Genomic DNA, 14,812 nt, shown 5'->3' on the forward strand with positions numbered 1-14,812 from the left:
TTCTGACTTAGGAATATGAGGCAACGATTGATGTACAGATACCTGCAATAATGTTTTACAAGGAAGACCAACATTGTGCCTCTCCTTAAAAATAAGCAGATAAATAAACAACCCTCATGGTTTACACGCAAAATACACCATACATAATTATCCCTTCTTTTCCTTCTCTTCTCTGTCCTTCTTGTGGACTCTCTCAGCCCTTGATCAGGTTCAAATGAACTTAGAAATTGGTGGAACAGGGACACCTGGGTGGCTCAGTTGGTTAAGCGGCTGCCTTCGGCTCAGGTCATGATCCCGGCGTCCTGGGATCGAGTCCCACATCAGGCTCCTTGCTCGGCAGGGAGCCTGCTTCTCCCTCTGCCTCTGCCTACCACTCTGTCTACCTGTGCTTGCTTTCTCCCTCTCTCTCTCTCTGACAAAAAAAAAAAAAAAAAAAAAAAAAGAAATTGGTGGAACACTTTGGAGATTAGGAATTTTTGGAAAACACTTTGTTGTGTGTATTACCTGATTTTGGAAAAACCTAGTTTTTAGGGCTGAGCCAGAGCTAGAAAGAAAAAAAAATCAGCGGAGGTTTGTAGATCTGACTTGTAGATGTGAATTTTGAGGCTGACTATCCTCAGAGGATTAAAGTCAAAAGCAGAATTTCCCTACTGTGATTTGAAAATATTCTAGATTTCAGGATTGAATTAAAGGCAATACCATTTTGAGAGCTTTTGAAGAAAATGTCATGAAATAAATTGTTAGAAACAGTTACCTAAATTCAGGGAAGTTTCCTATGACAGATTTTGTTCTGTTAAACTTTGGCTCATGGAGATGACAGACTAACAAAGTGGGTTAGCCTGCTCGTGGGGAACATCTCAAGCAACTCATTATGGGAGATCCAGAGCGCGTGAAAACTTGAGGTCTGTTGGGAAACGCATACGCTGTAGGTAGTGGCGACGTATTTGCTGTCGTCTTTCCTACTTTGCGTTGTAGATGAAATAAACTTAGAAAGGAGACTGCAGGACGTGGAGAGCATGGAGTTTGGGGCAAAGAAGCCGTGCCGTTACCTTTGATGACCGTGAAAGCAGAGCCGCTGGTGAGATGAACATTCTGAACAGAAAGACGATGGGGGAGGAACGGGAATACTGGTTAGATAATTGTGAACGTGCAGCTCTACATTCCCACCGATGGGAAATAACACAAGCCCCAAACCAAACTCCTAAAACTGAAAAGCGATAGATAAAAGCCATTCAGGGATGCAGTGAGCATCCCTGGTGCTGGGGAAAGTTCACTCCACGAGCAGAACAGCCATGTAGCTGATCTGGAAATGAAGGGGGGCCAAGACTGGCTTTCACGTGTCAGGCCATCTCTATTCTTAGAGCTCAACTAGAGGACAGAAGAAGTGGACGAAACCGCGCCCTTGATGTGGCGGGGCCCAGAACCCGTGCTCGCCCCACCGCTATCGTCATCGCATTAGAATAAACCGTTCATTTCGGTGTGCGGTGAATAGCAGTGCTGACACGCTCACAAAATAATGTGAAGCATATGGATCGCAAGTGTTTTTAAGTAAAAACTTCTCTAAAGATTTATTTAGGTTCCTTAATTACAGAGTGGTTTGGAGGATGGGCATGTGGCTTCAGTCTGTAGTTGTAAGCGTTGGCCTCGGTGCCGGGTGCATGCCGGTGTTGCCAGAGAGAAGCACAAGACCAGGAGCAGGGCTTGCGTCCTTCGTGGCTGCCCCTTGGTCATTGTTTTAAGTAAGTGCAAGTCCCGATCTGAGTTTATACGAGGTCAGCGGATGATCACGGGGGTGCTGTGCTGGGGTCGGGTGTGTCAGTATGTCCGACCCAGTTTTTCCCGTGCTTACGTGCCTCAGCTGGTATATTTCAGGGCACTTAGAACTCCGCGGCTGTCCAGAGAAAGAACAGCTTTCCCTTTTAGCTTTTATCTTACATGAAAATATGCCCAGTTTGGGGGGACGACAGTTAAGTAAAACCAATTGGTTAACTTCAGTGTTTTGATGTGAAATAAATCCATGGTGGGGTCCCTTGGTGATCTTCTAAGGCCTCGTGTGTGTGTGTGCGTGTGCATGCAGTGTACACATACGCACACGCACAGTCTTCTGTCGTTACTCATGCGAGGAGGACTTCCGCATCATTCAGGGTCTGTGAATGGTGCGGCACATAAGTAACGTGTGGTCTTAGGAGCGCAGGGAAGGTGTATGTTCACCCATGCGGTCAGTGTCTGGATTCGGAAAGATTCACTTGTATTTGCCATGATGTGTTAGTGAGGCTGGTGAGAAATCGAAACACCGCTTTTCTTTCCCGCAGGAAGTTCATGAGAAGAAACAAATCTCCTAATTACCGTTCTATGGGCCTCACTCCAGTAGTGACTTTGTCAAAGCTTGGAGAGAATTCACTCTTCATTCTTTCATATTTTGGTATTATGGGGTCTTGTGTTTATAACTATGCAGGATGGCACAGAGATTAACTAGACAGAAAGACTCTGCCCTAGAGGAGCTTACGTTCAGGGAAGGGATAAGAAGATGTGGGCGTAACTGATTGTAACACAGAAAGATTTCACACATTTATTTAGGGCTTTACAACATGTACAGAGCTCTTAAACAGCTGGCTAACTGAAGGATGTGGCTCCATTCTCCCAGTCCATACGGGAAGAAACTGCCGTTCGGCTAGGGGTAAGCAGCTGGCTCGAGGTCAGGTCGGTGGTGAGCTGTGGGTCTCCGTGTAGAGAATCCAGCCCAGGGTGTGTTCCGCTCCCACAGTCCCTGTGTTTTTCACTTTCCCTGGTACGTAGCCGTGCACACCGGGGCGTGCTTGTTTTCACCCGGGGGCATCAGAGAACAGGAGAGAAGGATGCTGAGCGGTCTTGGGTGGTGGGTGAGCAAGGTGCTGGTTCACAGGGAATGACTGAGAAGGATTTGAGGGGCAAGTAAGACCTTGGAGGGCAGAAGGAGATCACTGTGCGCTGGTCACAGGAAAAAGCCCCTTGTGCTAGATATTTACATTCTGTCTTCTTCATGCATTGATTGAGCAGCTGGATGTAGGGTTCACTTACCACGGGCTAGGCACTGGGCTTGTTGAAATCACGGTTCTAGAGTAAGGTGGCTCTTACTCACTTAGAGTAAGGAGGGCCCCAGAGTAGTCCAGCCAGAAGATAAGATCACAGTCCTAAGAGGATGTGACACGAGGGGAAGAATGTGGTACGCGGTATTTCTTTCTGGGTGCAAGTTACGCCTTCCCTGGGAAAGGGCTCACAGACATGTCATGTCATGTCTCAGTCTGAGTTGGGTCATTTTTCTTTGAGGAGGCTAACCTTTGTTTCATAGACTGTTGGAAGGATCAGATCTGATTGTGAGTATGTGAGCATCTCATCCTGGCACATCAGCGGTGCTCTGTAAATTGTCAGCATGAGTGGCACGACACACTTTCTCAAGAAGAGCCGAAGTCATTGAATGAAAGGCTGTCTGTGGTCTGGTTAACCAAGTTTGAACTCTCCCTAGAGCCCCGCCCTGCACTGGCCTCCTGGTCTCCAGCCTGGTCTCCTGTGTACTCCCTGGCTCTGTCCCATATGCGGTGGCCTTGTATCCTGGTGGCCAGGAGCAGGGCTCCAGGCTGGCTCTGCCGTGTCCCATTGGCTGTGTGACCTTGGCACATCACATCTTCCCTGCCACAGTTTCACCATCTGAAAATAGGATTAATAATAATTTATTCTTGGTAGTTTTGTTATGAGGTTTAAAATGATTAAATAGGAAAGGCTTGGAGACAGTGCTGGTATGTTGCTATTTTTATCTAATTCTTACCTGATCCTGCCACTTTCCTGCTTACAGTCCTGGAGTGTGGCTCCCTTACCATCTCTGTTCTGATTCGGAGTCTGCCCATCTCCTTCTCTAGCTTGTTGTTCATCTGTCCCTTCTTATGCTTTGCCTTCCAGCAGCGAGCAACGGCTCATGGCTACCCCTCCACCCTGCACTCTGGGTTATTTGGTCTTTTGCTTTGTTGCCTAGAAGCCCTTAATCTTGCTACTATATTCTTTAGGACTTGTTTTTCTGCCCCTGAAGATTGTGCCCTTCCATTCCCCATCCCCCAAGGCCTCTGTCTTGTTCTGCAGTGTTTGCACAGATCTCTCTCTTGCTTTTAACTTGTTGGGTTGCTGTTTTCTATTTCTGTCTCCCTCCCCTGCTTTTGACTGAGAATTCCTGAGCCAGGGCCGAGCCTGACTTACCTTTCCATTCCCAGCACGTTCCTTCTACAACATAGACTCTCGGGAAGTCCTCGTTGACAAATGAATTAGAAGAGGGACTTTACCTGTTTTAAACACAGTACCATAGTCAGAATTATTTTTCAGTTAGCTCAGGGGCACGTTTTACCTTGTTTGTAAACTTCAAGGCAGGGAAGATCAACCTGTGGACGGACTTGGTCTTGATAGGGGGTCCTTTGTCCTCACAGGGCCCAGTGAGGACCTTGAGGGACTGGACAAGGCCCATGGCAGACACGTGATACTGCGGGCCTCGGGTGGGTGGTACAGTTTCACTCGCATGTCTGGGAAGGCAGTAGTTCTGTCTTTAGCTGAATGATGCTAACACCAGCTATTTGGTATTTGATAGCGTTTTTCTGATGTTTGAAAAAATTTTTTCTCATTGTTTTGAAACTAGTGTATTGTTCTGAAACCTCTACATCCCAGTTTTGGACATGGGCTGTGACATTTTCTCCTTGGTTCTCTGACTTTCCCAGATTCTAATAACGATGAACCTTAAGGGTCACATTGGGTTTAAAAAGTAAATCTTCAGTGTCTGGTAAATTGGTACTGTTTTGTTTCCTAGGGAATGCGAAGGAAAAGGTAACATGGGCCACAAGGATGGGTGGGTTTATTTATTTCTTTTAAGACTTGGAAGGAAATAAAATCTGATGTCTCAGCTTCCTATCTAAAGTATTTCCCCATCTTTTAAAGAGCCTGTGGCTACATCTGATAAACACATAATAATGAGCTGAATTTTAAGGACTTTTCTCCCATTATCCCCTGCAGCTTTGCCCTGTCAGATGAAGCATACAGATCCCTAAGAGATCAAGATAAGGACCAGTGTATTCTCATTACTGGGGAGAGCGGAGCAGGAAAAACAGGTAAGGCCAGCCCCGGGACAGCCTTCCTTCTCCCCTGTGGAAGGTACACTCTGCGCTGATGCTGACGGAGAGAGGGTGGGTGGGGCTTCACTACCACGCAGCTGCACTGCCCGCTGTGAGGGCTCCTTCACAGGAGGCTGCTGATAAGGATCATGGAATGTTCTCTGGGAAGGACTTAACATCTCTCACATGAGGAAACGGGATTTCAGCCAATATGGGAGTCTGTTTCTGGGTTCCGGATCTACTTCAAGGTCTTTTACTTTTCCTCTAAGGCCCCAGACCTGTGAGGTCTTACCACTTCCTTGATGAATGACAAATTGTTTGGGCTTTGAGAGGCCACAGGCACATCTTACCTCAGCTAAAGAGTGAGGCGGAAAAAATGCTTAGTTTCCCTCTAGTCTTTGAAGCCTAAGGAATTGGGATTTTTCTATATATTTTTAGGTGGGCTAGCAACCTCCCCATGAAACAGACCCTTGAATGGAGAGGTTATGTTTTTTTTTTTCTTGTGCTTTTAATAAAGGTAATTCGTATGATTGATGATGCTTTTGAGTAAAAATATGATTTTACACATGATGCCCAGCTAACTGGGAAAAAATTGAGAAGAACTGTGCTCTCTGAGTCCATGCTTGGGCAGGTTAATTTCTTAACTGAGTTTCTTTGATGGAACCATAAGTCCCTGAGGGAGGAGGAGGGGAGGGAGATGGTATTTCACAGCTATTTTATCTATAAAATGTTCTTGTTTTAGACACCAGACTCTGATGATTCTACTACTTTGCCAAAAAGGAATTTAAACTTTCCTACTTTGCTTGGCTATTAAGTGATCAGATCAGCATACCTCAGGCCTCTGATTATTACGAGAAGAAAATAGCCCAGGGTTATTTCAATCAACTGACTGAAATGGATATTTTGTTCATAAGCCCCTCTTAAAATTTGTGCCTTTAAAGTCTTATTGATTGGCGTGTAAGAATGGAAAGTGCAGGGGTGCCTGGGTGGCTCAGTCCATTGAGCCTTTGGCTCGGGTCGTGATCCTGGAGTTCTGGAATGGAGCCCAGTGTCGGGCTCCCAGCCCAGAGGGGAGCCTGCTTTTCCCTCTCCCTCTGCCCCACCCCGTTTGTGCTCACTTGCTCTCTCTCAAATGAATAAATTAAATCCTTAAAAAAAAAAAAAAAAAAAGAATGGAGAGTAACAGGAAGTATACTCTGATGTCATTGAAAGGGATTATAGTTGTGTCCCATGGAACAGCCAAACTCCCTTCTTCCGTAGTGATGGTGAGCTCACTGATCTGGAAAGCCGACTGCTACATTCGCCATACAGGTTCACCAACAAGTTCTTTCTTACTTAGAGTTGAATTCTGCCTCTACCTCGTGGTCTTAACCTCTGCAGTCTGGAGCCCTATCCAGTTAGTGTACTTTGTTTTCTATGGGGCAGTCACTCAGTTATTTGAAGTCATCCATTGTGTACCTTCCTAGGGCTAAACATCCCTTGTCTTCAAAAATTTCCTGTGTAATGTGTAGTCGTTTATTCATTCATCCAGGAAATAATTTTTTCTAAGATTTATTTACTTATTTTAGAGGTATAGGGAGGGGCAGTTGGAGAGAATCCTCAAGCAGACTTCCCAACAAGGGGCCCAGTTTCCGGACTCCGAGACCATGATCTGAGCCAAAACCAAGTCAGCCACTGTATGGACTGAGCCACCTGTGAGCCCCCAGGAAATAATTTTTGAGTACCTATAGGAATACTAATAAGGTGAAAGGTACTGTACTAAGTACTGGTAATATACTGGTGAGCCAGATACCACCCTTGTCCTTACAGAATTTGTAGACTCGGGGAGAAGATGGACAGTAGCTCTGTGTTTTATATGTATGTGCATGGAATGTGTACTACACAGACATTATGTTGTATGTCTGCATGTACACATGTAGTTTAATTTTTTTTTTTTTTTTTTTGACAGAGAGATCACAAGTAGGCAGAGAGGCAGGCAGAGAGAGAGGGGGAAGCAGGCTCCCTGCTGTGCAGAGAGCCCGATGCGGGGCTCGATCCCAGGACCCTGGGATCATGACCTGAGCCAAAGGCAGCGGCTTAACCCACTGAGCCACCCAGGCGCCCTACACATGTAGTTTATATACAGAGTGTTCAGTGTAGTGAAGGAGAAACACAGGATGCTTTTTAGAGCGTGTAATAGGAGGATAGGATCTCGTTCTCAAACCCTCACTATCATGGTCCTGTTATTCTGGAATGATCCCATTTTGTCTATGTGCCTCACAAAATTACATCCCAAGAAGAAAGATAGATACAGTATATACTCCGAGTTTGGTCTTGGTTGTGTTGGAACTATTCCCCCTCTTCATATGGATACCAGGCTTCTGTTAATGTAACACATCTGTGGAATCATACCGGTCTTTTCACCAAGCAAGGATTGTAGGTCTTTTGTATGTCTACTTCTTTTGGGTCAGAAAAACTCTATCTAGTATTGTCCGACAAAGTTATTGTAAGCTTAAATTTAGAATCTTTAACTTATTTTTATAAATTTTACACCACTGTTAGAGCCTCTTGTGAAACTGACAAATTCTGATTCTGTTCCCTCCCACAGAACCACTGCCATGCCGTTGGGTAAAAACAGTAGCTCCTGACATAAGTACACATTGCGCTGGGCACTGTGCTTTAGCAAATTACATGCATAAGTACTCTTCTTACCCCGTTTTTATCATGGGAAAATTGAGTCCCAGAAAGGTAACAAACTTGTCTGAACTTCCCAGTGAGCAAGTAGCAGAGCTGGGATTTTGAACATAGGTAATATATCTAAGCTCTAGAGTCCCCACTTGTCTCATCAGTTCAGCCCGATTTAACAAAATACCATAGACTGGGGGCTTAAACAACGGATATTTATTTCTCATAGTCCTGGAGGCTGGGAAGTCCAAGATCAAGGTGCCTGCTGACTTGGTGCGGGTGAAAACCTCCTGTCTTGTGTCCTCACCTGGGAGAGACAGAGACAGAGACACACACAGAGAGAAAATGAGTCAGAGTGAGATAAGGACACTAATCCCATCATTGGAAGTTTCTGAGTTTTTGAGGAGCCTCTGCACTGTTCTGCACGGTGGTTGTACTAACAGACATTCCCACCGGAAGTACGTGGGGCTTTCTTTTTCGCCACATTTCTTCCAGCACTTGTCATCTCGCTTTCCTTGGTAATAACCATCCTTGCCAGTGCGAGGTGATGGCTCGCTGTTACTTTGAATTGCGTCTCCCTGATGATTGATGACGTGGACCACATCCTCAGGTTCCCATTAGCCGTTTCAGTGTCTTATTTGGAAAAACGCCTATTCAAGTCCTTTGCCTGTTTTTACATCTGATTACTATTAATCCTTATTGCTGTTGAGTTGTATGAGTTACTTGTATATTTTAGATATTAACTGTTTATCGCATACATGACTTGTCAAGTATTGACTGCATTTTGAAGGTTGCCTTTTGATTTATTGTTTCTTCGGCTCTACAGAAGCTTTTTAGTTTGAGGCAATTCCACTTATTTATTTTTGCTTTCGCTGTTTGTACTTTGCATGTCATAGCCAGGAGATCATTGCTAAGACCAGTATCAAGAGCTTTTGCCTTATGTTTTCTTTTAGGATTTTTATAGTTTCAGGTGTTACAGTTAAGTCTTTAATCCACTCTGAGTTACTTTTTGTGAGTGGTATAAGATAGGGTTCAGTTTTTTTCTTTTGCATGTGAGTACCCCATTTTGCCGACACTATTTATTGAAAAAACGATCTTTTCCCCACTGAGTATTCTCGCCTCCCTTGTTAAATGTTAGTTGGCTGCATTTGCATGGTTTTATTTCCGGGCTCCTCCATTTTGGTTTTTTTGGTCTATGTGTCTGTTTTTATGCAAGTACCATAGTATTTTGATTACTATAGCTTTTAGTGTTTTGAAATCAGGAAGTTTCATTCTTCTTTCTGAAGATTGCTTTGGCTATTTGCATTCTCTTTGTAGTTCTGTATGAATTTTAGGATTTTTTTGTCTTTTTCTGTGAAAAATGCCTTTGGAATTTTGCTAGGTATTACATTGAATCCGTAGATTACTTTGGGTAGTGCGGACATTTTAATGGTATTAATTCTTCCAGTCTGTGAACACAAAGACAATTTTACTTCTTTCTGATTCTGGTGTCTTTTATTTCTTTTCCTTGTATAATTGCTCTGGCAGGACTTCCACTGCTATGTCGAATAGGAGGGTGAGAGTGGGCAGCTTTGTTCTTATCTTAGAGGAAAAGCTCTCAACCTTTCACCAAGTATGATGTTAGCTGTGGGCTTGTCATTTATGTCCTTTTCGATGATGTACATTCCTTCTATACCCAGCTGGTTGAGAGTTTTTATCGTGAAAGGATATTGAATTTCATCAAATGCCTTTTTGTATCTGTTGAGATGTTCATATGATTTTTATCTTTTATTCTCTTAATGTGATGTGTCACATTTATTGATTTGCATATGTTAAACCATCCTTGCATCTTAGGGATGATATCACTTGATCATGGAGTATGATCCTTGTTTCTTTTTTTAAGATTTATTTATTTTGAGAGAGAGCATTTCTGTGAGTGGGGGGATGGGAGGGGCAGAAGGAGAGGGACAGAATCCTGCAGCAGACTTCCCACTGTGCACGCAGGACTTGATCTCAGGACCCTGAGATCACCCTAAGCCAAAATCAAGAGTGGGATGCTCAACTGACTGACCCACCCAAGGCACCTCAGGGTATGATCCTTTTAATAAGCCTTTGATTTCAGCTTGGTAGTATTTTATTGAAAATTTTAACTTCTTCGTTCATCACAGATATTGATCTGTAGTTTCCTTGTAGTATCTTTATCTGGCTTTGGTATCAGAGTAAGTTTGGCTTTATAAAAGGAGTTTGGAAGTGTTACCTCTTCTTCAGTGTTTTGGAAGAGTGAGAGGGATTGGTGTTAATTCTCCCCTAAATGTTTGGCAGAATTCAATAGAGAAACCATCTAGTTTTGGGTTTTTCTTTTTGGGGAGGTTTTTGATTATTGATTCAATCTTCCTTGTTACTGTTCTGTTTACCACCATTCAGTCTTGGTAGTTTGTATGTTTCTAGGAACTTAACCATTTCTTCTAGGTTGTCCAATCTGTTGGCATGTAATTATTCATAGTAACCTCTTAAGGTTCTTTGTATTTATATGGTATTTGTTGAATGTCCCCTCTTTCATTATAATTTTATTTTTTTGAGACATCTCTTTTTCTTGTTAGTTTAAAGTTGTCAATTTGGTTTATCTTTTTAGAGAACCATCTCTTAGTTTTATTAATCTTTTCTGTCATTTTCCAGTTCTATGTTTCATTTATTTCTGTTTTAATTGATATTATTTCCTTCCTTCTGCTAACTTTGAGCTTAGTTTGTTTTCCTTTTTCTGGTTTCTTGAGGTGTAATATTAGGTTTGTTTAGGATCTTTCTTTATTTTTTTTTTATTTTTTATTTTTTTTTTTTTTTATTTGACAGAGAGAGATCACAAGCAGGCAGAGAGGCAGGCAGAGAGAGAGGAGGAAGCAGGCTCTCCGCTGAGCAGAGAGCCCGATGCGGGGCTCGATCCCAAGACCCTGAGATCATGACCTGAGCCGAAGGCAGCGGCTTAACCCGCTGAGCCACCCAGGCGCCCCAAGATCTTTCTTTATTCTTAATGTATACATTTGTGACTATAAATTTCCTCCTAAAAGTTGCATCTCCTAAGTTTTGATATATTGTTTTTCTGATTTCATTTGTGTCAGGATATTTTTTATATAAACATTTTACTGGTTTCTATTGCACTAAAATAAATGTCAAGTCCATTGTGCTTGCTACATAGGTTCTGTGTGATCTAGTCCCCACTCACCTCTGCACCCTGCTCTTGTGCTTTTCTCCTGTCCAATAATCGCAGCTTGTGCTACTTTTCATTAAAGCTTCTGCGCTCTATTTATATGTAGACAATATTTCATTGTTTAGTTTCCCATTCCATCTAGACCTCTCTTTGCTCAGAAATTTGGGAGATCTTTCGCTATTCACAACTCCCTCTTTATAGTAGGTACTTTAAGAGGACACTGGTGTCTTGGGAGAAAGTTTTTTTCCTCTCTTCTGTCACTAACCAGTTCTTTCTGGTAAAATAATTGAGTTCTTAGAAGTAGTACAGTTTCTTGTTTCTTTCCATGTTGACCAGTGGAAATGGAAGCAAGGCAAGTTAAAAACTATGTCCCTTGACAGGAGGCATTTATATCGGTGTATCTCATGCCCATACTCCATACTCCAGTCCTTTCAACTGTACCTACAAGCCTAGTCACTTCACACCTTTCTTTTTATTTAAGCAGGAGGGAGGACTAGATGAAATTATTCCTATGTTTATTAATTTTTTTAGGCTTTACTTATTCTTCATCATGACTAAAGATGCATTTTTTGAAGGTCTGATTGTATCACTTTGTTCCTCAGTGAGTCATCAGAAGTGGGCTGTGGTCACTGGCTTGATTGGTATTGGCCACGTCTTCATCTCCCCTGGAATATACATTCCAAGAAGACAGCGCATCCACTAATTAGCCATGTCAGTGCATGGCCACCTCCTTCTCACAGAGTTGCAAACCACACTGCTCCCTCCTGCAGTGAGAGCCCATCTCTTGGGGGACTCACGTGTCTTCCGTATTGAAAAGCTAAGTGGAGGTTGCTGGTACTGTTTCAGAGGGGTTGGTGTTCAGTTTTTCTGAGGAAAACAAAAACACCTCATTCCTCTGGTAGAAATCTGGTGGGATGGAGTTCATTCTTTCCTGTAGTTTTCTCTTCTCTTGATATTTTGTTACATAATAACTTGTCCTTTGGGTTTCAGTAGACCACTCACTACTTGGAATCCTTTTTTCCCTCTCATCCTCCCCGGATTTTGTCCTTCTTAGGATCCCTTTGCCCTCTGTCATAAGACGGACAGCTGCTATTCGGCCTTTGCTTTTTTCCCTGTGTTTATAGCACACAAGACTAGGTGCTTTTTCAGGAGGGAGGCTGGAGGAGGGCATCATCGCCACTCTAGACCAGTGCTTCTCACACCTTCCACCGTGAAACACCAGTCTCTTTCCTCCCCAAATCTGTCCCTGACTGATACCAGAAAAATGAAAAGAAAGAAGACATAGAACAACCAATCTCTAGTTGTTTTTAGTTTATTTAAAAAAATTTTTTAAAAAGGTATTATTTATTCATTTGAGAGAGTGAGAGTGAGAGCGCACGGGCGTGAGAACTCGAGCAGGGTGGGGAGGCGAGGGAGAAGCAGACTCCCCGCTGAGCAGGGCCCCAGATGTGGAGCTCAATCCTAGGACCCGGGGATCATGACCCGAGCTGAAGGCAGACGCTTAACCCACTGAGCCACCTGGATGCCCCTGTTTTTAGTTTAAACAGATAAAGTAAAATGACCAAATTGCTATAAAAAACTTACAAAAGCCTATTCTCATGTGTAGACTGGTAGTAGGCCATGGACCTACCAGCTTTGGGTGGTGCCGGTTTTGGGGTCTGACTTTGAACAGCACTGGCTCGAGGTCTTTCAATGCATCTGTCTTCTTTTTGAGCCACTGTGATTCCCGAACTTGTGGCGCTTCAGCTGTCCATTAGCATTAACCCTGGTGCTGGGAAGTGGGCCCTTGTCCTGAGTGAGAGCTGCCGTTCTAGAATATCTGCTCAGTTACTCTCTGGTCGCTGCTAGTAAGTTCTTCCTGTCCATTTATAGATCCCAGCAGCATCTCCTGCCCCTCTCTCTCTCCAGGGGCATTTCGTGCTTCACTTACTTATTCCATCTTTTTCTACTTTTCTTTCATTTCAAAAACAGGGATACAAAAGTTGCCTCAGATTTTATTACAGTTTTGTCATTAGACTCTCCATGTGATCAAGCATAGAATTTGTGTGTTGATTAATGTCTCTGTTCCATGGAGATTACTTACGGGAAAATGAAATGATGGAAAACAATATGGAGATGGTGGCATGGTCGCCGGAGGAATTGGGAGGGGGTTTCATCAGTTCTGTGGGGAGGAGGGATGCCAGGCCACTTGCAATGGCGCATTATGTTGTCCACTGAAATTGTTTTTGAGTTCACATCATTACTAAAGATTTTGTTGGTGATTAAATGAAAGAAAAACAGTGACATTTACGGAGGGTTCAGAATGTGCTGCTGTATGGTTTGCACACAGTATTTCTTTTCGGTAAGAACCTTTCCTGATAGCTTATACAGGACTGCTGTGCAGGATCAGAGGGCTTACTTTACAAGAAGTAATTAATTTAACGAGGTTGTAAACCCCCTGGCAGATGATGATGTTACTGGCCTTAAGCAGTGCAGATAGTCTTCTGCCGTGCGCTTCCGTAATGTGGGCGCTCAGGGAGAGGCTGTGAACTCTTGAGTCCTTTGGGGTCCTATTTAATTCATTACTGCTGTGCTGAATAAAAAATTCATCATGCCTCATAAAAGTGCCCAAGTATTTCTAGGCAGTGAACTCAGAATTCACTACTGTGAATACAGATAGTTTGTGGAGAATCATTCCAGCGCTGATGGGGGCAAGGGAGGCAGAACATGAAGGACCCATCATAACGGCATTTTTTCAAAGACATCAGAACAAATCTGTGAGTCTGCGAAGATGATCCTGACCTAAGGAAACGGTATAAATTCTTTGGTTTCTAATTTTACAGTAACATCAGTTTCTGGGAACTCTCTAGCCATCTGCTAAGACTGTTGTGAAGCCTGCCGTGCTCATTAAGACCTTTGGTTCTGAACCCCAAATGTCCTTGTACGACTCGACGTCTCCTTACAGCGGTGTCCTAGGAAGCAGAACAGCTAAGCACACGGAAGCCCGAAGAGAGTGAGCTTTTGTTTTGTTTCTTCCCCGTGTGAGAAAGGCCTCTCTTGATCCACATGTTTTTATATTAATTATCAGGGATCTCGTGGCAACTTTCAGAAGCAAAGCAACTTGTACATAGCGTTGTATTTTGGTAAAAACACAGCCCTCAGGACTCCTCTTGGAGTAAATGCTGCATTTCTTGTGTGAGACCCAGGCTTTTTGTACCACGACTGGAGCAGTTTGAGGCCGCCTGTCTGATGAGTTTGGAGATGGTGCAGCTGGCTTACTACACGGCCTTGCAGACCTGCGGCTGCTAGAAGCCTGTTCCTTTGTGTCACAGAATCCGTCTTTCATTGTACCCAAGGAGGCCTCATTGATTTAGGTAGTCTTATCCTTCAGGTCTCTGGACTGTGAGACCCTTATAAGCGCCAGTCCCTAGAAAAACTGGATTTTTTGGTTTTTAGATTTTATTCTTATTTGGGGCGGGGGAAGCATGAGCACAGGGAGGGGCAGAGCGGAGAGGAGAAGCAGGCTCCCCACTGAGCAGGGAGCCTGAGGTGGGGCTCCATCCCAGGACATGGGATCGAGGCCTGAGCTGAAGGCAGATGTTCAACCTACTTACCCACCTGGGCTCCTGGAAAAACTTGGATAGTTTAACCAAGGAAACAGAGAAGTATAGAAGCAGATAAATATATCAGTATGTGTATGTGTGTACGTGTGTGGCTCTATTTGCTGTATGACATACATGTGTATATTGTATGATCTATACAGGACATGGATGGCAGTGAATGCATACACGGATGCCGTTAACTCCTGGATACATTTATGCGTTCTGTGAAGAAAATGCGAATAAGCCTTGCTTAGAGCCATACA

General features: G+C 43.6%; 1 protein-coding gene across 1 annotated transcript in view; it reads left to right on the forward strand.

Moving 5' to 3' along the window:
- The window catches only part of MYO1B (myosin IB), a 180,203-nt gene that overhangs the window by 83,302 nt on the left and 82,089 nt on the right, over positions 1-14,812 (forward strand). The window contains 1 exon segment of the mRNA XM_047720633.1: positions 5,026-5,120. Within this exon segment, the coding sequence (XP_047576589.1) occupies positions 5,026-5,120 (95 nt within the window).

The sequence above is a fragment of the Lutra lutra genome, chromosome 3 (assembly GCF_902655055.1).
Source record: "Lutra lutra chromosome 3, mLutLut1.2, whole genome shotgun sequence".
Classification (NCBI taxonomy): domain Eukaryota; kingdom Metazoa; phylum Chordata; class Mammalia; order Carnivora; family Mustelidae; genus Lutra; species Lutra lutra.